The sequence below is a fragment of the Pogona vitticeps genome, chromosome 3 (genome assembly GCF_051106095.1).
Source record: "Pogona vitticeps strain Pit_001003342236 chromosome 3, PviZW2.1, whole genome shotgun sequence".
Lineage (NCBI taxonomy): Eukaryota > Metazoa > Chordata > Lepidosauria > Squamata > Agamidae > Pogona > Pogona vitticeps.
In genome coordinates, this window is record NC_135785.1 from 2082112 (window position 1) to 2107173 (window position 25062).

A 25062-nucleotide genomic window follows, 5' to 3' on the forward strand; every position below is an offset into this window, starting at 1 on the left:
TGGTTGCCTGTTTGTTGGCGTTTATTTTACTTCATCAAGTAGATGTACCTGGGCAGGACTTTCCTGGGTGACTGTCTATCTACCTTGCATTGACCAATCATTCCTTTCCTGCTTTTCCTTTTGGGCTGTTTCTGGATCCAGTCTCTCCCCCACCACCTCTTTCAGCTTCATGGGTGACCCCGTAATAACAACAAGAAAGCACATAACCATTTTTAAAAAGTGGTCCGTTCTAACTATTAAAATATAATTAAACTGATTGTTCTGTTCAATCACAAGTTTCAGAAGCAATGCCACTCTGAGGAATGGAAAACACAAATAGTACTAAAAATCCAGTCAAAGCAGTAATGCACAACAACCCAACTGAAAAAGACGAGCATCAAGACCTGTTCCCAGGGGAATTGTCTCCCTCTCAAGATTTGGTTTGGATGCTTCTGAAGTTCGTCTCACCTGAATTTTCCTTTGGCTTTTCCAAAACTATTCAGTCTTCCTTCTGAAGTAGAATTGTTGCACTGGAAATTCAAACTGGCTAATATGCTTATAACTTTTTTTTTAAAGAGAGAATCTCCCACAAGTTCTGAGTCACAACCTTACCAACAGCACAATTGCCTTTGCCCCTTGCAGCTTGCATTTCGCATGCCTTATTGCAAAACTGGCCGTTGGCAAACCCCGGGTTAATTGGCAAGCCTGACTGCTGAGGCACACATTACTAGGGAAACAGCATCTTGGAGCAGAAAGTTGTGTTTATCAGAGTGAATGCACGTCCTGTTTAATGTCTTACTTTGACCCCTGTTTGTTCTGGTTTGTGAGTTGTATATGAAATACGGCACATGCTCAAGTTACAGCAGGTTTGTTCATTGCTGGGGTGGCCTCCAAAAAGTTTGGCACTTGGAGGAGCCTATGGCTGACTTTGACAGGATCTGACTTCTGCTAAATCAATTGAGGAAGAGCAAAAGTGCAGGTCCTGGAACCCATTCCTATAAAATCTCTTCAGACCCCCCCCCTTCTAACTGTTGGAGAGAGATCTTCCTGTTCCCCTTAGGATTTATAGGCTTTAAACGGAGAATATATAGAATTCCTTTGGAATCGATGGTGTTCTTCCCTCTCTCCATTCTTTTCCAAAATTAGTTTTATGTCCCACAGAGAAACCCTCCCCATCCTTGTCTGCCCCTCTGACTTTTTCAAGTTGCTAGTAGGGTTAACGAAAGTTATGAAAGCTCAGCCCGCTGCTAAAACCAGCATCCCAACACCCGGCTCTGAGCCAGGTCTTTATGAAGAGGCCCAAAGAGCTGAGAGCATAAAATGTGGAAGCTTGTCCTATCCAGCGGCTCGCCCTGAATCAAGAGATCCTGTGCCACAGGAGAGCATCTCCAGGAGCTTGTTTTTTTATTTTTTTAGTGCCAACCTCCAGATTCCCGGCTGAGGGATTCTGGGAGCTGGGGCTGAAAAAGGGAGCTTTTTTAAATGCACAGTCGTCAAAGCTCTCTCTTGATTTGTCCAACGGTACTTCGTCCACATCTTCCTTCCGAAAGGAGATGGGATCCGTTCCCAAGGTGAGCCTGTAAACGTTGATGCAGAAGGTTTCTTCTTCCATCACCCAGAGGCTTTTTGGTGAAGATAAATACTAGGAATGGGAACGAATCGAACTACGAACCAGAAAAAAACCCCACGAATCAGGGTGATTTGTGGTTCAATTCACAACACAGTTCAGGGATTCTGTTTTGCCAAAACAAAATGAAGCAAAATGAACTTTTTTGTCCTTGGCGGTGGTGGGGAACTGGCTGTGGCAAGAATGGCCCTGGAGCGCCAGGATCAGGTTAGCCCCCCCTCCCCGAAACACCAACTGAAAACCGAACCCAAACCAGGTTCAGTTTTCCAGTTACTTCCTGGTGGTTTGTCACCCATGGCTAACCAGAAACCATCACCACAATTTTCCAGGTTTGTGCCCACCTCCGATAAATACCGTACAGCTAAATCTCACCGACTCCTCCCGACCCCCAGATTTTTCAAAGACAAGGTAGCATCTTCAGCTCAGGAGCTGTCAAGTCTTCAGTAACCCACCTGGTTAGTATTTGAGGCAAGAAAATAATGATACAGGTACACTGAGATCAGGATAAGGTGTGGGTATGGGTGCGAGTTCAGGTGTGTACTATCCGGGCTGGTCCAATTGGAAAACACAGCTTACGGACACGAGAGCAAGAGGCCGTTAGCACCTCATCTCCATTAGCACCTTGTTAGAGAAGGAAGGGACGTGGGTGGCGCTGTGGGTTAAACTGCAGAAAGCCTCTGTGCTGCAAGGTCAGAAGACCAGCGGTCGTGAGATCGAATCCACACAACGGAAGGAACTCCCGTCGCTTGTCCCAGCTCCTGCCAACCTAGCCGTTCGAAAGCATGTAAAATGTGAGTTGATAAACAGGTACCACCTCGGTGGGAAGGTCACGGTGTTCCGTGTCTAGTCGCGCTGGCCACGTGACCACGGAAACTGTCTTTGGACAAAACGCTGGCTCTACAGCTTGGAAACGGGGATGAGCACCGTGCCCTAAATGTCAAGGGGAACCTTTACCTTTAGAGAAGGAAGGCGGAAAGACGCCTCCTCTCAGGCATTCTGAGGAAGGCCAGGCGATGCGCACCCCTGCTTCTGAAGCCTGCCCGAAGCAGCTTTCGTCCCTGGCACCTGCCGTGAGATGATGTTTGGCTCCTGGCCCGCCCCAGGCCTTGGGCTCCTGCCTCCAGAGCTGCGAGTTCTTTCCCTTGGATGTTTTACCTTGAAGGGCTGCTTGAAGTGGCCACCGAAAAAATGCAAAGCACTCAGGAAACCGCAGGTTTGAAGTTCCAAGGCGGAAGGAAGAGGGGCAGGTTTGTGCTTGGAAGGTAGAAGGTGGGGCTCACCTTAGGGGATTATTTACTCGCCTTGTTGATTCTGCCCAGACGTGTGTTCGCTCCGTACGGAACACGGAGTACCCTGTTTCATAACCTCAGCCTGGTGGAGAAAGAGGCAGGGCTCCACCTGATGATCTCCGGGATGTTTTTAGGGGCCGTGGCTGCTAAGCCCTTTGGAGAGGTGGCCAGCTTCTGACTACCGCAGGATTAAAGCCTTTGACCTCCTCCTCCAGAATCCAGGTGGATGGAATAAGATTAAGGATCACATTGAGGGGGTTGCCTGTGCTTCTTCTTTATTGGGTTAGATGGAATAGAGCAGAGAGCCGTGGCTACAGCGTTCAAAGGATTGCCCGGTGCAACCGGCTTCCGAGAGAGAGGTGGTTTGCAAAACTCTGGAAATATTACTTCTTCTGGACCTGTGGCCATGGGGGCTGGAGGATTCTGGGAGCTGTTGTCCAAACGAGCCATGTGGCCAAGGTCTTCCGTTTGCAGGGTGGAGGGATTCCGACAGAACAGAGTTCCAAGTCCTGCCGAGAAAAAAAATGACTTCTGTAATCAAAAGCCTCCTCCTCCTCCTTTCTCTCTCCAGACTTTCCTGCTGAGCGGCAGGAGGAGGCTAGTTTGCTGAGCCTGCTGAAAGCAGGCCCGTGATAAAAAACTGTGATTTGCACCCAGCATTTCATGGCCCATAATGGTGTTTTTTGTGCCTTCAAATTGCCTTCAACTTAACAGCGGCTTTAAGGTCCCAACATTAGCAACCCTGATCGGCTCTTGCAAACCCAAAGCTTCCTTTATGGTGTCAGTCCACCGCGTATTTGGCCTTCCTCTTTTCCTGCTGCTTCCACTTTTCCTACCATTATTGTCTTTTCCAGCGGGTCCTGCCGTCTCATGGTACACCCAAAGCATGACAGCCTCAGTTCCGTCATTTGGGCTTCCAGGGAAAATTCCACCTTCCTTTGATCTAGGACCCGCTTATTTGTCTTTGCGATGGTCTGGGGTAGCCACAAAACTCTCCTCTAGCTGAATTGGGTTATTTTAAATCTGCTCTCACCACTGTCTAGCGTTCACACCTGTACACAGTACAGTAGGACCTCCCCATATCTTCCGAAGATTGGTTCCAAGCCTCCCCCGGTGGATGCTGAAAGCTGCAGATAATAGCAAACGCTATACATAGCATGGTAAAAGGGGGGGGTCAGAAAAAGGGAACCAGAAAGAGCCAGAGAGCATGCCATGTATTCTTCAACAAGATGAATACAAAGCATGGTGTCTGGCTCCTTCTAGTGGCCAGTTCTGGCAAATACATTGTGAAAATATGTGTTTCTAGAGGTTTTTTTTCCCTTTTAATATTTTCAGACTGCAGATAAGTAGAACTGCAAATACCGATCCGATGGATATGGGGAGCCTAATCTGAAAGACAGTAGTGCCGATGGTCTTCAGTTTGTATGCTTAGATCCCTTTTGTTATTTATTGTGCATTTGTTTATTTCGATATTTCTGACTCGTCTGCTCAAGAAAGTTCTCTTCCTGGTGGTTTTGTACATTAAATTTTGAAGGATTAAACTGTAAGACACACTTGATTAAGACAGTATGATTCATTTGAAACAAGCCACAAGAATAAACATGACATTGGAAGAGACGGCCCTATGTCTGATTAAAAGAGACCCCGGACAATGAGGTTTTCCTCTGGTTACCTTTATCTCCTCCCTCATCGTGTGTGCCTGAGGAACTTAATACCGGGCTCTCCTTCTCCCCACATGATCCTCGCACCAAACATCCAAGGTAGGTCAGTAGGTAGAGAGGTGACTCAGTAAGCTCCGAGACTGAGCGGGGATTTGAACCCAGTGCTCCAGAGCCTGAGCCCAGCTTCCTTAAGTTTATACTCCCCCTGGCGCTACCAGAGGTGCATTTGAAAACAGTTGTGGAGGGATCCCTGCGCCCAACCGGCAGGCATTGCTGTTTCTTCGCCACTCTGAAGGTGTTATTCCATAGTTCTGTAGCTGATTGTAATATTTAATAACATTCCATAGCATTCTCCCCAATGCCCCAATGACTATGGGGACCACTGAAATGTGTTCCATCCACCAGTGAGTTATTTCTGTTTCCAGGTCTCTGAATTGTGTTAATTTTTCCATTTCTTCCTACTGTTACGGCTGGAGTACTACCATCCCACTAGTGCGAACTCTCTTTGGGAGGTTCACAAGATACAATAAAATCATACAATAAAAAACACAGCATACAATAAATGCCATAATCATACAGTACAAACCCTGTCACTAGCTGAACCAATGCAGTAGACCTACTTTTAAATAGAAGTACACAAATTAAAACACATTCAATTATCTCAGGTAAATAGTTCAACGCTAATACAAAGCATTTGTATATAGTTCCAGCTTCCTAAAAACTAATCAGACCACAGATACAGAATACAGTAGCCTCCCTCCCATCCACGGGATCAGTATCCGCTGATTCACTTATTCACAGCCCTGAACATACTAAATAAAACTCCCCCGAAATACAATTTATATGTATTTCCAGAGTGTATTTAACAACCTGTGCACTAGAGGGAGCTACAAACCATGTTATGCATTGTTGTTTAGTCGTTAAGTCGTGTCCGACTCTTCGTGACCCCATGGACCAGAGTACGCCGTGGACCAGGGCACTATGCTATGCATAGTGTTCGCTTTTTCCACATTTATCGGCATCCGCGGAGGTGATTGGGACCGATCGCCTGGAGATACCATGGCCATACTGTACACACTTAAGATATAGACTACATAGTTTTGGGTTGTCTGTTGTCAAGTTGCTTGGGGCTTACAGTGACCCTTGTTGGGTTTTTAAGTCTTCGGGATTCCTGGGGATTGGCTTGCCCGTTGCCACCCCAGTGACCGAGCAGGGATTTAAACTGGTCTCGCCAGCCAGTGCTGCTCATAATTGGCCCCTTTTAGTCCCTTCCGAGAGGAACTTGGCAGCCGTCCTCATCCGTTCCTTGGCCGAAATCTGCTCTTGTTGAACACGGAGCAGCCAGCCGGGCTCTCACCACTGAACCGTAGGGCTGTCTCTCAAGGGGATGTTTTCCCGAGGTTCTGCTGAACTGTACGTACAGTTCAGTTCAGGGAAAGAGAGAAAGAGAGAGGTCTGCTCCTGCCAATTTGACAAACAGCGGGTTTTATGGACTTGGGCAGCAGCTGCTTCCAGCTTCCTGAAAGTAACACATTTGTAGGAAACTCCTTCAGGGCACGGGTTGGGCGAGGAAACCCTCCCCACCTGGGTTGCTCCGGGCGGGCTCTGGCTTGGCCAGCCATGGTGCCAACTTTGTAAAATCTTCACGTTGCACCTTACGTTGACTGCTGCATCACGTTAATCTTGTTTTGCTGCGATTTTCATGCTGGCGTCTTTAGGAGCTTCTGTAGATTCCAGGTGTAAACCCATGTTGGAGAAGTTGCCACCATATTCCTCTCTCTTTCTATAAGACAGTGGAGTGCTTTCTGTTGGTCTCAAAGAGAGCGTGTATTTTGTTTTATTTTATACCAGCCTTCTAGCAAACCAGCTACTCTCAGTGGTTTACAACAGTACGTCTAGACAAATATATGATCCAATCGCCCAGCTACAAACCAGTGCTATAAATAACTATAACTACTATGCAGCTGAACAAGCAGTGCTAAATTGACAATAAGGCATTCTAATTATTGCCCTTTCTTTCTTTTTCTTTCCTCCCCTCTCCCATGAACGGAGGAGGGCCTTCCCAAACGCTTCTCTGAAAAGTTCTGCTTTTAGGAGCTTCTTAAAGGTCTGTTTCCTCCAGGAGGGCATTCCAAAGGGAGGGTTGCCACTCCAGATAAAGCCCCCCCCCTTCCTTGGTCATGTCTTGTCGGCTTCTCTTGGTGTTAACACCCGCAGGTCTGCGGCTTGAGGGTATTTGCATTTGCAACAGAGAAAGAAAAAAAAAACCTCAGAAATTGGATAGCAAAGCTATAATGGCTGCTGCCTTATTTTATGAGCCTAGAAAAATCAGAAGCATCGGATGGGTTGTTTGCTTCCATCAGGCAGGCCGCCTGTGCTTATTGGTGCACGCTCTGCTTAGCCAAGGTGGAAGACACAAGTTCTGGAAACAGTAACAGAACAACTGTCGCCTCATTTTCCTGGTGGAGGCAAGCACACTTGCTGAGATCCGTGAGTTAGGGATAGGCTGCTTCAATGTGTAGAGAAAGCGAGTATCAATGAGAACCGGTAGCTTATCAAGAAGTAATAATGAACAATAACACTACAATAAGTCTAATTCTTGTATAATTACAGTTTTAGATTTAAATACTGTTTTAGTAATGTAAGCCTCCTTGGGTCCTTTTTTGGAGAAAGGTGGCATATGAATGAATGAATGAATGAATGAATGAATGAATGAATGAATGAATGAATGAATGAATGAATGAATTATTTGTTATGGAACAGAGATAGGTTTGTGCCAGTTCGTTTATCGGCCAAACCGGCATTCGGCACTTTGTAACCCCACCTCCTCCGGTGAGTGTCCACTCAGAAGCCGTGCCTGGCTTCCCTGTCCCTCCTCCTCCTCTAAGTGGGTGCTCGCTGGAAGACATGGGGATTTGAAGTGCTAAACACGTGTTTAGCTGAGGAACGAACCAGCACGAACTGGCGAACCGACAGCTCCTGCCCATCTCCGCTGTGGAGCAAAAGTCCTTTCCCCTTTTGCCTTTTTAACCCTTTCCCCCCCTTTTTCCCTCTCCTTTGCTTTTCCCTGCTCTCTAGTTAAACCAACTGGACAAGGCAGCTGATGCCGCCCACACCTTCTTTCTGGCCAACCCGGAGCACCTGGGGATCCAGCAGGACATCGAGAACTACAAGACCACGTCAGGGAAGGTGGATTTGGTGGATCGCGAGGCCCGGCCGCACATGGTAAAACTGGACACGGGGCCACGTTTGTCCTCCTGACCGCACGGTGGACATAAAATTGCTCTTTGAACTGAATTAGAAGTAAACTCTGGAACACATTTGAGTGGTATCCTCTTCAGGCAGCCACGTTAAGGGCACTTGGAAATGTCTCAACAGGAGAAATGAAATATAGACTCATTGGCTCATGAAATCATGGAGTTGGAAGGGGGCCTCTAAGGCCCTCGAGTCCAAATCCCCCCCCAGCTCAAGACCTCACCCTCCTCTGAAAATATCAGACAAGCTGGGTGGCATCAATCCAAAGGCCTTTTGCATCCAGCGTTCTTTGACTACTGTATTTTTCCATGTATAAGACGCCCCCCCCATGTATAAGACGCCCCCACTTTTCCAATTGAAAATTAAGAAATCAAAGTGGGGCTTAACAAGTGTAAGAGGAAAGGGATCAAAGCACTGCAGGATCACTTTGATCCCTGCTTTCCCTTCCACTTGTTTTTGTTCTCTCCTCAGATTACTTCCGTGTATAAGACGACCCTCAATTTTTAGTCTAAAGATATGAGACAAAAGTATAGTCTTATACACAGAAAAATATGGTAATTATTTTATTAGCTGCCCTGCATGCCTGCCTGGCCTTGCAAATCATCTCAAGGGTTTGGGTGGAATTTCCAAAACCACTCAAGGGTTTTTTCAGAGCCCTTGGAGAGAAACACTGGAAAAGTGCAGAAAGGGGAAGCCAGGTTTCTATAATGTGATCAGGTCCCATTTTCACCTCCTGATCTCACACATACACACAAAAGCCATGACAAATGGTCAGCACAGGCAGGGCGAACGTTAGAGTAGTGGAGGCAACCCCTCAGCTGTCTTTCTCATCTTCTTGCCTAACTGGTTCAGCACGGCAGAGGCCTCATTATCAAGAGTCCTGTTTTCCGGTTCTGGATACCGCAATTTAAGAAGGATGCCAGCAAACGGGAGCAGGTTCAGAGGAAGGCAGCAAAGATGATGATCCAGGGACTGGAAGCCAAGTCCTATGAGGAAAGACTGAAAGAAATGGACAGGTTTAGCTTTGAGAAAAGACGTCCAAGGGGGGAGATAGGAGGGCCCTTTTCAAAGACTTGAAAGACCCTACAGAGGAGGGTCAGGATCTGTTCTCGATCATCGCAGAGTGCAGAATGCGTAAGAGTGGGTTCAAGCTACAGGAAGGCAGATTTCGGCTGAAGATCAGGAAAAACTTCTTAACTGCTAGAGCAGTATGACAATGAAACCAATAAGCTTGAGGGGTGGTGAGGAGTTCAACATTGAAAGCATTCAAAGGAAAATTGGACAACTCTCTGTCCGATCTGTTTGGGCTTGAACTACTGCAACGAGCAAGAGATTGGCCTCAATGGCCTTGTTGGCCCCTTCCAACTTTGGGATTCTAGGATTCTAACCTATACACAGAAGGTCACAAAATGCAGGATTTTGACGGGCCCAGTTGGCAACCTCTCACGTTTGGTAAGTGAAGAGCATCTTTCCAAAGCAACCAGCGTCTTGACTTAACAAACATAAGAGAATGTCAGACGTTCCACCCGGTCTCCCAGCTCAGATCCAGCACTCTGGTAGTCGCTTGTCTCGAATAATCCCCACGCGGATGCCTCTCTCATTCCTGCTGTTCTTGGCTTTCCAGGAGGATTACCTTTCCGGCATCAGGCACTACGACAGGGAAGAGTATCACTTGGCCATTGAATTCCTCGAACGGGCCTTGACCGAATACAACGTTGCCGACACAGCGTGCCGAGTCTTGTGTGAGGGACCCCAGAGATTTGAGGACTATGAATATCTGAACTATAAAGCCACTTTCTATGAAGCAATTGCAGGTAAGCTGAACGTGGCTGGGTGTGGCTGTTCATGCCAGCTGGGATGACATGGATTGAGACTCCCCCCCCCCATGTCTCACGGGGTTGACCCAGATTATGGATGCGCAACCTGCCAATGTGGCAGAGAAATGCCATAGCTGCACCTTTGTTTCATGGATTTCAAAAAATCTGAAGCATGGGATGGGTGTCTCGCAGCTTTTTTGTTGTTGTTGTTAAATAACAAGCCAATCCTCCTGCCTTGCCAAGGGCCTGCTTTGCTTTGATTAGAGGAAGGACACTAGTTTTGCTTACGTACCCCCCCATGCCCCAAGGGCATTTTGCATAAAATGTGGGGGAGGGGGGAACCGACGTAGGAGAAAGTTCTCTTTGTCCCCAAATCCTCTTCAGGTACAGAGGGACTGAGCAGCATTGGATGGACCCACAGCCCTAAGCTTTTGGCTTGGCCAGGCTTGGTATCAGCCCCGGTAGCCCGACTTCCAGCTTCATCATCACAGTTGAACTTTGCTTTCCAGGCTTCTGTCTCTCCCTCCGGTTTCCACACTGCAGACAATGTGCAGAGCAGCCCTGGGTTGGGACACTCAGTAACCAGGCATTGGGTGGGGTTTCAGGGTCAACCATCCAGTATTCAGTCCTGACTAGAACTTGGAAAAGTTACTACTTTTGGGACTGTCCGAATTCCCCAGCCAGCAAGCACTGACCCCACCATAATCCACCTCTCCTAATCAACCATTTCCTTGACCCACTCTTGAAGAATCATCATCATCATCATCATCGAACTGCAGAGTTGGAAGGGACCCTGTGGATTATGGAGTTGAACTCCTGTCAAGGAGGCCCGGGGGGGGGGGATCGAGCTCCCATCCTCTGGCTCTGTAGCCACTGGCAGAGTTGCGGGGCAAGGGGCTTTCCAGATGGTGTTGTGCCCAGTTCCCATGGTCCGTTGCCCTTGTCTGTGCTGGGAAGGGGGCTCATGGGGGCTGTGGTTCAACAACATCTGTAAGATTACCTCTTTTCGGTCCCAGCTCTGATCCTCCCCTAGGCCTTTTATTCTTTCCAAAGTCTCCTGCTGTCTTCCAGCCCTGAAGGTTAACTTTGCCCACCTTCTTAGGACTGTCTGTGAAAACCTCGCTGCCCGTTATTGCCTGGTCAGCCCCCAAGGATGTAAGAAGCAAGTGCTGGGCTGTCCCCAAAGAGGAGGGTAATTGAAATCTGCTGAGAGAAATGGGATGGTTGGCTTTTCATCTTCCCAGTTCTGTCCTTGGCCTTTCGCCTGGCTGGGCTAAGGATGAAGGACATCATAAACAGCCCGATTGGCCACCAGGGGAAACGACTACAAACAATACCAACAAGGGGGGGAAAAGGGAGAGGTGGCAAAAAAGGCCAGTGTGGCTTCACAAAAAGCTCAGGGAGGTCCTAAAAACAAACAAACAAAAAAGACAGGTACAGGAAGTGGAAAAAAAGGCCAGGCCACCAAGGAGGAGTACAGAGAAGTAGCAAAGAAATGCAGGAATGGCCTGAGGAGGGCAAAAGCTGAGAATGAGCTGAAGTTAGCTAGAGATACTAAAAGCAATAAAAAAAGCATTCTTCAGGTATGAAAGTCATAAAAGACAAACCAAAGACAGAGTGGCACTGCTCCGCATTGGAGAAGGAAAAATCCTAACAGAGGAAAAGGAAAAGGCAGTGGGGCTCAATTCTTATTTTAGCTCCATCTTTTCTCATAAGATAGACTATGAACTTCTAAACAAATTGGAAGTGCAAGTTGGGGGGGGGGGGAGACAGGATTGCAGCTGGAGATGGATAAAGAAATAGTCAAGGAATACCTTACTACCTTGAACGAATGAGTTGGAACTTACTCAGAGCAGGTGTTTCCCCTTGTTCCTGATAGTTTCCGAGAGCTCGTTACCACCGGCTCGTTGTTCCCACCTTTCCCCAGAGCACTCCTTTGAAGGGACCTTCATTCGCTTTTGCCCACCTGTGACTTAACTCGGGGGCTTCCAGGGGGGTTCATGGGGTTCCTTTGAAGCTTCCCCCCATCTGTACAAGCTTTGGGGAGCAGATGGGGGTGCCAGACTTCATACCCACACCCAATTCTAAAGATACCCCCATTCAGCAAAAGGGGAGTTGGGTTGAACTTTCTTCTTGATGGAGATAGATCACTCCTGAGTCATTTTGCCATCCGGGAACCTCCTCTCGTGACTGAGCAAAACATAAAATAAAATGTGGCTTTTGTTCCGAGCCTGTGTTTGTTTCTTAAGCACTTGAGCATCTACAGAAAGAGGCTGCTGAGTTAGGTTATGCTCACCGCCCATTAAGCAGGGATCGGCAGGCTGGAATTGATGACCTTGGCTCGAGGAGACGAGAGCTGACACAGCCTGTCTGTAAGCCGTCCCCTTTCAGCTCATGAAAAGACCGTTTTCACCCAGGCATCAGGCATTGAGTTTAATCAGTGAGGCAAAGGGCAAGAAGCAGGAGGGCAGAGCATGTGTCCCTCAGGGGCAGGGTGTTGTGAGCCCATCAGCCACACACCCTCTGGGTCTTCTCCCCGGGGGCGCTGCGGCCACTCCAACCACCAAGCTGGAAAGCTGAAACGAGAAACTCTCACAAGTCAATGAACGTTGACATCACTGGCGTCAGGGACGGACCCTGATTAATATGAGACCTTCTGTCTCCTAAGCCCACCCTGTCCATGCGGATGGGGGCGGGGGGAGCAGGTATTTTGCAGAAAGTTTGTTCTAGATGTGCTAACACCGGCTTGTTTTCCTCATGGAGTGGCTGGAATCACTCTTGGTCATGGAAAATGGGTCCCCCAGTCTTCTAAAATTACATCCCCCCCACCCTAAAGCTCCCCCCCTTCTTGGACCTCCCGTTTACTGTGTCTAGTTGTAAGCCTGTGAGTAGGATTTTTTTAAAAACATCCTCCTGACACTTAGAGGGGGGGGGGAAGAAAGGGCTGGCTTGAACATCATTGTTCTTAACGCCACTTTTCAGTCATAGGGAATAGCCATGTTCCTTGACCAAAATCCATCCATGAAAGTCACCCCTATAGCCCTTCCACTGAGCCCGCCGCCTGCCAAACTGGGATGATGTGACTTAGGCTGATGACTTACACATTCCAGAGATGAGAGGAAGCCACCCTCTTGACCCTGAAAGCATGCCGTCACAAAATAATAGACCGCAACAAGATCTCCATACAGTGATGCAGCCTGGCCGTTAGCAGAAAAGCATTATAAAATGGAGCAACAGAAATGGTTTGCGTCTCTGGCGGCAGAGCCAGAAGTTGGGTGTTCGATTCCCCCCACGGGGCCTCCTTGAATGGGGCCGGACTCGATGACCCATAGGGTCCCCTTCAAGCAATGCAATTTCAAGATGATGATGACGATTGTTGTTGTTATATAAGTTTACAAAACCAAACATGTTTTGACTAACGTCTTATTCACTGGTGTGAACAAGGAGGCAATGGGAGCAGCTGTGCCAGGAAATGCACTGTAGTCATCCAACTGGCCCAACAAAATGGTTGCACCAGCAGCAGCCACATCTGGCTCTTTTCCTGTGAGGTCTATTTTCTTTCATGCCCGTCTGTTTCCCCCACAGATCACTACATGCAGGTCCTGGTGTGTCAACACGAGTGTGTGAGGGAGCTGGCGACACGACCCGGGCGGCTCTCCCCCATTGACAACTACCTCCCCCTCCACTATGATTTCTTGCAGTTTGCCTATTACAGAGGTACGGCTTGTTTTTCTGGATTTTCCTAACAAATTGAAATACAGTAGGACACACACACACACCCATATCCACAGGGGACCCGTTCCAAGACACACACACACCCCTGGCCGGCAGATTCTGAAAAACACGGATTACAGCCAACGCTATACATAGCAAAATACATAGCATGGTTTCTGGTTCTCTCTAGTGGCCAGTTCTGGTAACTTCTTTAAAAACATCTATTTCTAGGATTTTCTTTTAAGTGTTTTTAGCGGTTCGAAAGCATGTAAAATGCAAGTAGATAAATAGGGACCACCTCGGTGGGAAGGTAACAGCTTTCCGTGTCTGAGTCGCACTGGCCATGTGACCACGGAAGATTGTCTTTGGACAAATGCTGGCTCTATGGCTTGGAAACGGGGATGAGCACCGCCCCCTAGAGTCGAACACGACTGGACAAAAATTGTCAAGGGGAACCTTTGCCTTTTTAATAATTTTAGACTGTGGATAAGTGAATCAGTGGATACTGATCCTGTGGATGAGAGGGTCCTACTGTATTTCCTACCTTGTGGGATTGCTGCACTGAAGACTACAGAGTTTGCTGTCCAGGGAAGTTGGGCACCTTCGTGGCCTGGCCTGTCTCCGAGGTGACCTTTCCAAGAGCTGAACTTTTTGGAAGTTCAAAGGCACTTTTGCTCCAAGACTGAGATTCAAAAAGGCCCAAATTAAATGCAATGTTGTTTCATAGGGAGAAATACAGCCGCTCATGTAAGATGCATGTGACATCTGTCTAGTTTATACCATCGTCATGGTTTTTATGCCGTGGGTTTGGTGGTGACAGGGAGCTGTGACCAGAGTTTGGAAAAGTTACTTTTTAAGCTCCAGAGCCCTCCTCTGGGAGGCCTGGTCCCCCCTCCTTTTCTTTTCCAACAACAGAGGAAGACAATCTTGTTTAAACAAACTTTTATTTATTTATTTATTTATTTATTTATTTATTTATTTATTTATTTATTTATTTATTTATTTGTTTATATCCTGCCTATCTGGTCGGTTAAGACCACTCTTAATTTGCTGGGCTGTTTTTGATGCTGTTTGCTGGACACCGTTTTTATTTTATGTCTGTTTCTAACGTGTTTTCAGGAGCTTTGAATAATCTTTATAACAAACGGTTTCGATGCCGTTACATGTTCAATTGTTACTTGGTGTTACAATGTTATTTGTGGTTTTAGTTTGTTTTCTGATCACCTGTGAGCTGCCTTGGGCCCCTTCATTGGAAGAGAGGCGGCTTACCCATGAAAACAGATAAATAAATACAGTTAAATGAACCTTGGGGGGTTTATTAAGAGTAGAATGCACAGAACGATGAAGACGTATTCCAGTTTGGAAGAAAAGTGCCAAAGAGCAAGACCCACAAAACCACTAACTAACTACATTAGTGCAGGAAGTGAGCTCGCGGGAGCTGGCCGGTTGATTTGCAGGCCAAGTGGGGGCAAACCTGGCCGGTTGGAACTTGCACAGAAATTAGGGAAGAGTCAAGTCTGGAGGCACATTCCTTTCCAATGCCAAGCTTGCTTTGGGACACGCCCGGCTTAGGAGCGGCATCTCCGTCATTAGGCTTTTCGTTAGCGGAGAGGTGAAATTCAGAAAAGGAATGTCCTGATGCCATAAAAGATCCTTAACCCGTAGGACGAGATATCTCGGTTTCCCCAGCATCCTTTTGGGTTACACAGTCCACAGGGAACAAGACCTACAAGGTCAGTGATTGTTGGCTATCATCTGAACCATTGCAAAAAAAAGAGTCTCCTGATGATGCAATACATGGCATACTATTTTTGTTGATACTACAGGATATGTACAATTTTGTACTCCTTTTGAAACTCCATTACTAGTTACGAGTTGCTTAGACAACCGGGGTCCTGGATCAAATCAAGCCTGAACTATCTCTGTCGCTCTGTGCCTTCAAGTTGGAAACAACTTATAGTGACCTTAGTAGGGTTTTCAAGGTAAGTGAGATATTTAAGGAGTGGCTTTACCATTTCCATTCCCCAAGCGAGTTTCCCTAGCCAAGGAGGATTCGAACCCTGTTCTACAGAGTCCCAGTCCATCAGTCTATCTGCTACATTGCTCTGGATTATTATCTATCTCTGGAGGCAAAAAGGACAGAACTGATGGTGTCTACTTTGGGCACGTCGTGACAAGGCAGGATTCTCTGGAACAGACAATAATGCTTGGAAAGGTTGAAAGCAGCAGAAAAAGAGGAGAACCCAATAGGAGACGGATCCTGAAGGAACCCACAGACTTGAGTTGAGCTGTTGAGGACTGGACATTTTGGAGATTGCTCATTCCTAGGGCCACCATGAGTTGGAGGTGACTTGACAGCAGGTAGCAGCAACACATAAAAACCTCTCAGAGAGAAAAACAGGTCCAGACATGATGTTTGTCACTGGGATAATTTTTTTTTGTCCCAGCCAATGTAATGAACTACAGAAAAATAGGAAGTCCCACACTCTAACCTTAACCCTCCATAATTTTTGGAAAGTTTTGTTGCGTTCAGTGAATATTCCACAATTCGCTTTGTGCAATTTTTGTTTTTTAATTCCTGCAGCCAAGGATTGCAGCAGAGCCACGGAGCGTTCACTCTCTCTGCCTTCGTAACCCATCTGTTTTGTTTCCTCTATTGTAAGAACTGATTCCTGCTGGGATCGGGTGGTTGACTTCCTTTGGTTGACCTTTTCACCACTAGCTGGAGGTTGGGTTTTTAGCTGTCCCCTTAGCAACATCTGACAAATTTTGATTATAAAGACAAGAGTCCCTTGACTCGTTAGCACTTCCTGTGGAGCAACTGAGTCCCGTTGAGTCCCACTTGAGCAAATGCAAATCAAATAATTAGTCCCACCGGCTCTGCAGTTTTAAGATCCTGCTTATGCAGCTGATGCTGAAAATAGTCCAGTCAATGGCCCTGGGTACAAGCGAGAGAGAGTGGCCCTCACGGCCATTGACTTGACTGTTTTCAGCCATGCAGCCTTGCTGGGAAGCAGTTTTTATATTGAGAGAAGGATGCCCCCTAGAGGACAAGTCTTGCACCTCCATTTGCTGAAGGTCACCATGGCTCTCCTGCAGAGGTGGAGTGGCTCATTCAGTGTGCTCCATAGAAGAGGACAGTGGATCCCAGGGTGTCACAATTGACTGGTACTATGGGGGTTTGGCGCAACAGAGGCTAGACAGTGGATGGTGTACAACCTGTGGGATTTAGAACGTCGGGCCTCCTGGAGAGAGAGCTTCACCTTCTGCTTCTTCCCCAGTGAATCTCCCACAAGCCTCTGCTTGTGTACAGATTTGCTTAGGAACCAACGATGTCAGGAATACCGACAATTTTTCTTGCCCTCCACAAAAAAAAAAAAACAGCATCTCGACATGTTGAACAGTAGGCTCATTGCTGCATGACGTCTGACTTCTGTGGAAGGACCAAAAGACTTGCTTTTTTTTTCATAAGCAGGAGCATCCCCTAAGCAAATTGCAAGGGGATGAATTGCACAATGAACCAAGTTCTTTGTGCAGCAACGGCAGCAACCACAGCATCCTCAGTGATTGCAAATTTTAAAAAATGGTGTGAAAAATGGGCACAAGTCTTTGACCACCTCACCCCTGGACACAAAACGTTAAAGCCTGTTGTTCTCACTGCAAGCGCGAAACAAGTGAAAATGTACCTCCTGGGAGATGCAAGGCCTTTTATGTTTGCATCTGTGATCCTCAGCTTCCATTGACCAGCCTGTACAGCAGGTGTACACAGTTAGCAACTTGCCAAGCGCAACACAGTTCACCTGTCACATTTCTGCCCTCCTGGGTTGTTGAATGCCCCCCACACACCATTTTTGCAGCCCAGGCAAGCCATTGAGAATCACAGGAAGTTTTCCTGAGCCCTTAAATGGGCCGTAAGCGGCTTGATTGGGACCATATAGGTCCGGAGGTCGTCCCTGCTGACCCTTCCGATTCTTCTCTCTGGAGATCTGTTTTTGCTGTGATGTTGCAAAACATTAAGCGAACAGTGCAGCCCGAGAATTGCATTCGCCCTCTTTCTTCCAGTTGGCGATTATGTCAGAGCGCTGGAGTGCACGAGGTCGTACCTCTTGTTCCATCCGGATGACGAGGATGTCTTAGAGAACGAGAGCTATTACGAAAGTCTTCTCGAAGGCTCGGTGGATCTGGAAAACATCAAGCCCAGACAGGTGAGAATCGTGACCCTGGGACTGGCCAATAATGGTTGTAAGTTGGGCTTTGGGCTTCCTGCCTTCCTGGGCACCTGCCCTCTGAGCTCCTGGCTGATGAGAAGGCAGGTCTCTCTGGGGCATTTTTTGGGTGTTGAAATGAGAGCTCACTGCTCAGTGCCTCTTCTGTGCTGTCAAGTCAGAATGGACTTATAGCAACCCTACGAAGGCTTTCAAGGTAACTGAGATATTTAACGAGTAGCTTCACCGGTTCCACTCCCTCAGTGAGTTTCCATGGCCAAGTGGGGATTCAAACCCAGTTCTCCAGCATCCTACCCCGTCACTCTATCCACTACACCACGTTAGGAATCTAGGAATATATAAAAAGGGAGAAAAGGGGTGATGTAATGGATACCAGAAAACACTCCCTTCTCCTGGTTTGTTTCCTTTCTTTAAAACAAAAATTATGAAGAGTGCCAGCCTTCCGTTGGCCTGACACCAGTCGACGGTCCATTGGGGGCCACCATCTTTGATCCTTCCCAGAGATGGCAACTTCTGGTGCTGGGAGGTGGGAACGAAGATGAAGGACAAAAGGGTTCGCATCTGGAGTTGGGTCTCAACATTTATTTATTATTTATTTATTTATTTAATTTATATGCCGCCCACTCTACCCAAAGGTCTCTGGGCGGCTCACAACAACCAAAATTCAATGCAGTAAAACAAAATGATTAAAATACAGTTAAAATACAATTAAAATACAATTAAAAAATACAATTAAAATTGCCATCATTAAGACCCACAGTTAATGTTATTTCAATTAAAAGCCTTCTGGAACAGGAAGGTTTTGACCTGGCGCCGAAATATCATCAGTGTCGGCGCCAGGCGAATTTCAGTTGGGAGGGCGTTCCATAGTCTGGGGGCAGCTGCCGAGAAGGCCCTTTGTCTACAAGCCATCCCTCTTACCTCCTTGAGGGATGGCTCTTTCAAAAGGGCCCCCTGGCTAGATCTTAACAGCCGGGTAGGCTCATATGGAAGGAGGCGGTCCTTCAAGTATCCAGGGCCCAAGCCGTTTAGGGCTTTATATGTCAAAACAAGCACTTTGAATTGGGCCCGGACAGCAACTGGTAACCAGTGTAAATCATACAGAATCGGCTTGATGTGCTCTCTGGCGGCCCCACCACTCACCAGCCGCGCAGCTCGATTCTGGACCAGTTGCAGTCGCCGGACCGTCTTCAAAGGCAGCCCCACGTAGAGCGCATTGCAATAATCAATACGAGATGTTACCAGTGCATGTGTAACTGTCATGAGACTCCGCTCGTCCAGGTAGGGCCGTAGCTGGTATAATTTCCGCAGCTGGAGGAAGGCGCCCCTGGCCACCGAGTCCACCTGGGCTTCCAGTGTTAGACTGGGGTCCAGGAGCACCCCCAAGCTGCGGACCCTGTCCCTTAGGGGGAGTGTAACCCCATTCAGGACAGGGAAGTGGCCCTCCAACCTGTCCGGCGAAGCACCCACTAACAGCACTTCCGTCTTGTCTGGATTGAGTTTCAATTTATTAACCCTCATCCAGTCCATTATCAGGTCCAGACACGAGTTCAGCACAGAAACCGCCTCACCTGGATTGGTGGAAAACGAGAGGTAGAGCTGAGTGTCGTCAGCATATTGCTGACTCCTCAGCCCAAACCTCCTGATGACCTCTCCCAGCGGTTTCATGTAGATGTTGAACAGCATGGGGGACAGTATCGAGCCCTGAGGAACCCCATGACATAAATGCCATGGGGCAGAGCAACTGTCCCCCAGCACCACCCTCTGGATACGGTCAGCTAGGAAGGAGCGGAACCACCGTAAAACAGTGCCCCCAACTCCTAACCCAGCCAGCCTATCCAGAAGGACACCATGGTCGATGGTGTCGAAAGCCGCTGAGAGGTCCAGGAGTATCAACAGGGTCACACTCCCCCTGTCTCTCTCCCGGCAAAGGTCATCATACAGGGCGACCAAGGCTGTCTCTGTACCAAAACCCGGCCTGAAACCCGATTGAAATGGATCCAGAAAATCCGTTTCATCCAGCAGCGCCTGGAGTTGCCCGGCCACAACCCGCTCCAACACCTTGCCCAAATAAGGGAGGTTCGCCACTGGTCGGTAGTTGACCACCAGCCTTGGGTCCAGGTTAGGCTTTTTAAGGAGTGGTCGAATTACCGCCTCTTTCAAGGCGGTAGGGACCACTCCCTCTCTCAGAGAGGCGTTCACGGCCTCCTGGACCCAAGTGCGAACCCCCCTGGCAGATCTTCCAATTAGCCAAGATGGGCAAGGGTCGAGCGGCGTGGTGGTAGAACGGACAGATCCAAGCACCCTGTCCACATCCTCGGGTCTCAACAGTTGAAACTCATCCATTAAAGTTTGACCTAAGCACGGCACACTGGACACATCTTCCGATTCTGCAGTAACAGTGGAGTCCAGCCCACTGCGAATCTGAGCGATTTTTTCCTCAAAATGAATAGCAAACTCATCACAGCGAGCTGATGAGCAGTCCGGGACCTCCACCGGGTTTCCCGGTTGAAGAAGATCCCGGACCACCCGAAACAGCTCAGCTGGACGACATTCTGAGGAAGCAATACGGCTGGAGAAATATTGCCGTTTCGCCAGCCGTATTGCCACGAAATAGGCCCGATAATGGGCTCTAAGTCGTGTTCGATCGGATTCCCAGCGGGACTTCCTCCACCTGCGCTCTAGCCGTCTCCCCTCTTGCTTCATCGCCCGCAGTTCAGAAGTATACCAGGGAGCTGTCTGGGCTCGGCGAGCAGGGAGAGGGCGCTTAGGCGCAATCGTGTCAACCGCCCGGGTCATCTCCCTATTCCATAGGATGATCTGAGCTTCGACAGGAGCGCCGACCATATCAGACGGATACTCCCCCAGAGCATTCAGGAAACCATCCGGATCCATTAGTCTCCGGGGGCGGATCATCTTAATCGATCCCCCACCCTTGCAGAGGGAAGAAGAAGCTAATAGACTGAATTTGACCAGGAAGTGGTCTGACCATGACAATGGGGTCACGACCAGCCCCTCCACATCCAAACCACCACCTTCCAGTCCCGTTGTGAAAACCAGGTCCAAGGTGTGGCCCTTCTCATGTGTCGGGCCGATGACACATTGAGACAGCCCCATGGTTGTCATGGCGGCCATGAAGTCCTGAGCTGCCCCAGTCAAGGCAGCCTCAGCATGGATGTTGAGGTCCCCCAGCACCAGCAGCCTGGGAGTCCTCAACACCAGGTCCGAGACTGCCTCCGTCAGCTCAGGTAGGGAGACTGTTGGTACGCAGCAGGGTGGGCGGTACACCAACAGAATCCCTAATCTGTCTCGTGAGCCCAACACACAATACAGGCCCTCAAGACCTCCTCTCAAAGGGATAGGAAGCCTGGTCAAGGAGATAGAACTCCTATAGACTATAGCAACTCCCCCTCCCCGACCCTCTGAGCGACACTGGTGCTGGACTGAGTACCCAGGAGGACACAGCTGGGAGAGGGGGACACCACCTTCCTCTCCCACCCAGGTCTCAGTAATGCACGCCAGGTCAGCCCCCTCATCCAGAATTACATCATGGATGAGGGCAGTTTTGTTTTGTACTGACCTGGCGTTCATCAACAGCACCGTGTGGCTCGAGGGTTTGCTGATATGGTCGCCTGATACCATCTGGTTGGAGGTAGGACTAGAAGAGGGGATAGATGTAAGATATCTAACCTCTCTTCTCCTACGCGGGCATGTTCTACCCCCACCGCCATTCCTTCCCCTACCCAGCACCACCTCAGTGGCTCCCCTACCCAGCACCACCTCAACATTAACCTTAGGATGTGACTCCTGATGAATCCTGGGCTCTCCTAGATCTTCCCTTACCGAGCAACAGAGCAGGAAGCGAAACAAGTCAGTGGGCATGGATGGCGGGGCAGGCCGTTGCCCTTGGCTGGCTCCAGGGGCCTCCAGGGCCACCCTCTCTGTTTAACATCTGAATGTCTAACAATCCCCAAAAAAGGAAGTTCAATTCAGCATCATGTACAATGAGATTTGTGAGTCTTAGCCTCTGGGGAGAAACTAGGGGCTGTGCCCCCAACCTGTGTTGTGATGGCTTCGCTGAGTATATTTCCAGAAACATAAATGAAAGAGTGAGAGAAACAGCAATGAGTGACTGGTTGCATTTGTGATGCTGTGTATCTCACAACGGCTCTGGCTTGCGATCACCCTCTCTTGTTGGGCGGTTTGTTTGCCAGCATGGATTTCCCGAGGAGCTGCAGACAACAGTCGGCTCTGCATGACCTCCTTGGGAGTGATCCTCCCACAACTGGCTTGGCTTTAAACCTTTCTCTCGGTTATTTCAGGAAGCTGTGACATTCCTGAGGCGACATAAGCTGGAAGCGTACTTGCTACAGACAGGAGCAGCTGGCCTGGGCTTCCTGTACACGGAGCCGGTAAGGATAGAATTCTGCGGGGCCACCAAGGAAGCGTGGGGTGATGTTTGGGACCCGGTGCTTGTGTGGCCAATGTGACCAGGGTGGGGTGCGGCTCAAGAAATCCCTGTTGAATGTTTAGCATTGAGCTTTGAATCAAAAAATCATGGAATTGTGAAGTTGGAAGGATCCTCAAGGAAAAGAAATCTACAGGAAAAGCTCCCTTGACTGATCATGGTCTAGCTTATGTTTAGTTGTTGATGTTTAGTCATTTAGTCGTGCCCAACTCTTTGTGACCCCCATGGACCAGAGCATGCCAGGCCCTCCCGTCTTCCACTGCCTCTCAGAGTTGAGTCAAATTCATGTTGGTTGCTTTGATGACACTGTCCAACCATCTCGATGTTGTGTTTAGTACCTTTCCATAAAGAAGGACTGGCCTTTTCAGCAAATCTATAAAGGAAATGGATGCATTCATATTAAGCTGTCAAGAGGACATTAAAAAGCAATAATTTCTTACATTAACTCTTTTTGTGTTGGTTTTACATTTCAAAAGTATTAAAACCACCAAAAAGTAGCCCAAAGGATCCCGAGCCCACAGATATTCCCTTGTGCCAAATAGCCAAGTCAATTAATGGAACATGTTAATGGTTATTCCAGAGTTGAATGTCGGTGGTGAGGGTGTTAAAATCCTCATTGTGACAAATTAGGAGTCATCAATTAGCTGCGCCCAAGTTTCATTGCAGCCTCCATGAGAAACAAAGTTTTTTTAGGACTGGCTGTGTAGCCAAGAATCATGATAGAATCACAGAATCATCAAAGGGCTGGAAGGGACCTCAGAGGTCTTCCAGTCCGACGGCAGGAGACTTCATACCATCCTGGACGGATGGCTGCCCAATCGTTTGTTGAAAACCTCCAGCGATGGGTAACCCACCACCTCGGGAGGCAAGCCGTTCCACGGCTTCATGGTTCTCACCGTCTCGAAATTCCTCCTTGTTTCCAGGTTGGATCTCCCTCTGACGAGTTCCCACCCATGGGTTCTTGTCCTACCCTCGGGCGAAATGGAGAATCAATCGATGCCCTCTTCCCTGGGGCAACCCTTCAGATCTTGGAAGACGGTTCTCATGTCTGCCCTCAGTCGCCTCTTTGTTAAGCTCAACATACCTTGTTCTTTTAGAAAGCTGGGCTGAGCCGAGGTCCACGGAGTACAATATTCTCTTTACAAACATGATCCAGCCAAATGCCTCCAGAAGCTCATAATCAGGGCATGGTGGTTGGCGAAAGTCCTTCATTTTCAGCCATCCTTTGTTTCTGAAGACGGACATCTCACTGGCCTGCAATGGCTGTCGGGAGACCTCATTCCAGAACATCCTCTTGTCCCTGTTTATCGAACTGCTGACTTGGTGTGTCCTTCTGAAGCAAATTGGGGCAACTGAAAAGGAAAAGAAATTACCTTAGTGGATGACAACCAGATAAAGATTTTTTCACACCTCCAAGGCTAGGTTTTTCACGTTTCGCTTGTCACATGGACATTAACTCTGGCCTTGAATTGGATGGAATAGCTAATACCCTGGAAGACAGGAACAAAACTCAGAAAGATCTTGATTTGCTTGAGCACTGGGCTGAAAACAACAGGATGGAATTTAACAAGGACGAATACAAAGTTCTACACCTGCGGGGGGGGGGGAATGTATAGTTACAAGATGGTGGATACTTGACTCGACAAGCGAAAAGGACCTGGGAATTGTTGTAGATCACAAGCTGAATATTTGCCAACAGTGCCGTCTGGCTGCAAAAAAAGAAAAATGCTAATGTATGCTGCATTAATAGAAGTCTGGTCTCCAAATCCCATGAGGTGCCAGGCCCCCTCTAATTCAGCACTTGAGGATTGTGTCTAGTTCCGGACACCCCACTTCAAGAAGGATGCTAACAAACTGGAACAAGTTTCAGAAGACGGCGACAAGGATGGTGATCAGGGGACTGGAAGCCAAGCCCTGTGAGGAAAGGCTGAAAGAACTGGGAATGTTCAGCCTTGAGAAAAGAAGGCTGAGGGGTGATAGGAGAGCACTTTTAAAATCCTTGAAAGGCCGTCCTACAGAGGAGGGGCAGGATCTGTTCTCGATCATCCCAGAATGCAGGACACATGTGAAGTGCCCCTAATGTGCCCCCAGATTATTTCACTAGCCTGAGGTCCACGACACATTCCCTCCTTTATGCTGCCACCAGTTGACCTCTGTCAACGCTCTTTAATTTGAAAGACTGAGGTCCATGTTGCGTATAAAGTTGAACAAAACAGGCTTATTGGTTACAGTTCACTTAAACAGGTTCTTCAGACTTTAAAGTATTAGTAATAACTTGTTCCACTCTTAACTCTATAAGTTCCACACTCTTAACTGCCTCCCTTAACTCCTCACTTTACCACACTCTCTAATCCCCACAGACTAACTTCTAGTTCAGACTCTCCTCTGTGACTCTAACAGACTGACTAAACTCCTCCTATCTGACTCACCTTTCCCTTCTTGTTTCTCTGGCTTTGCTCCCAACAGCTCCTATTGGTTCATGCCAGTAACCTCCTACATGAACCAAAGCAGGGTGATTGCCACAGCATGTAAGAATGGGCTCAAGCGACAGAAAGACAGATTTAGGCTGAAGATCAGGAAAAACTTCTTAACTGTTGGAGCAGTACGACAACGGAACCCATGACCTCGGGAGGTGCTGAGCGCTCCTCCAGGCCTTCAAGAGAAAATTGGGCAACTGTCTATCAGATCTGCTTTGATTTGGGTTCGTGCACAGAGCAGGGCGTTGGACTCGATGGCCTTAGAGGCCCCCTTCCAACTCCATGATTCTATGATGTTTTGACCCATAAGAGTAATAGGACTCGATGGGTTGCTTTCATCTCTTTGATCAATCAAGCCATTTCTTCTGTGCTTGGAGTTTTGCATGCGTGCTTCGCTTTACAGACTATCGTTTTGTACAAATTGCAAAAGTCAACTTGGGTCAGCGGGAACACTGCTGGATCTGAGATTTATTTTATTTTATTTTTATTTTTTGCCGTGACTAGAGATTCGTCTGCAAGCTGTTCTGTCATGTTCAGGTAGCCTGTCTT

General features: G+C 48.1%; 1 protein-coding gene across 2 annotated transcripts in view; it reads left to right on the forward strand.

Moving 5' to 3' along the window:
• Window positions 1-25062, forward strand: part of P3H2 (prolyl 3-hydroxylase 2) — a 108929-nt gene that overhangs the window by 63369 nt on the left and 20498 nt on the right. For both annotated transcript variants that reach the window (XM_020806564.3, XM_078389702.1), the window contains exons 2-6: window positions 7635-7781; window positions 9436-9625; window positions 13214-13345; window positions 17405-17547; window positions 21891-21980. In XM_020806564.3, the coding sequence (XP_020662223.3) occupies window positions 7635-7781; window positions 9436-9625; window positions 13214-13345; window positions 17405-17547; window positions 21891-21980 (702 nt within the window). The remainder of the gene's footprint in view (window positions 1-7634; window positions 7782-9435; window positions 9626-13213; window positions 13346-17404; window positions 17548-21890; window positions 21981-25062) is intronic.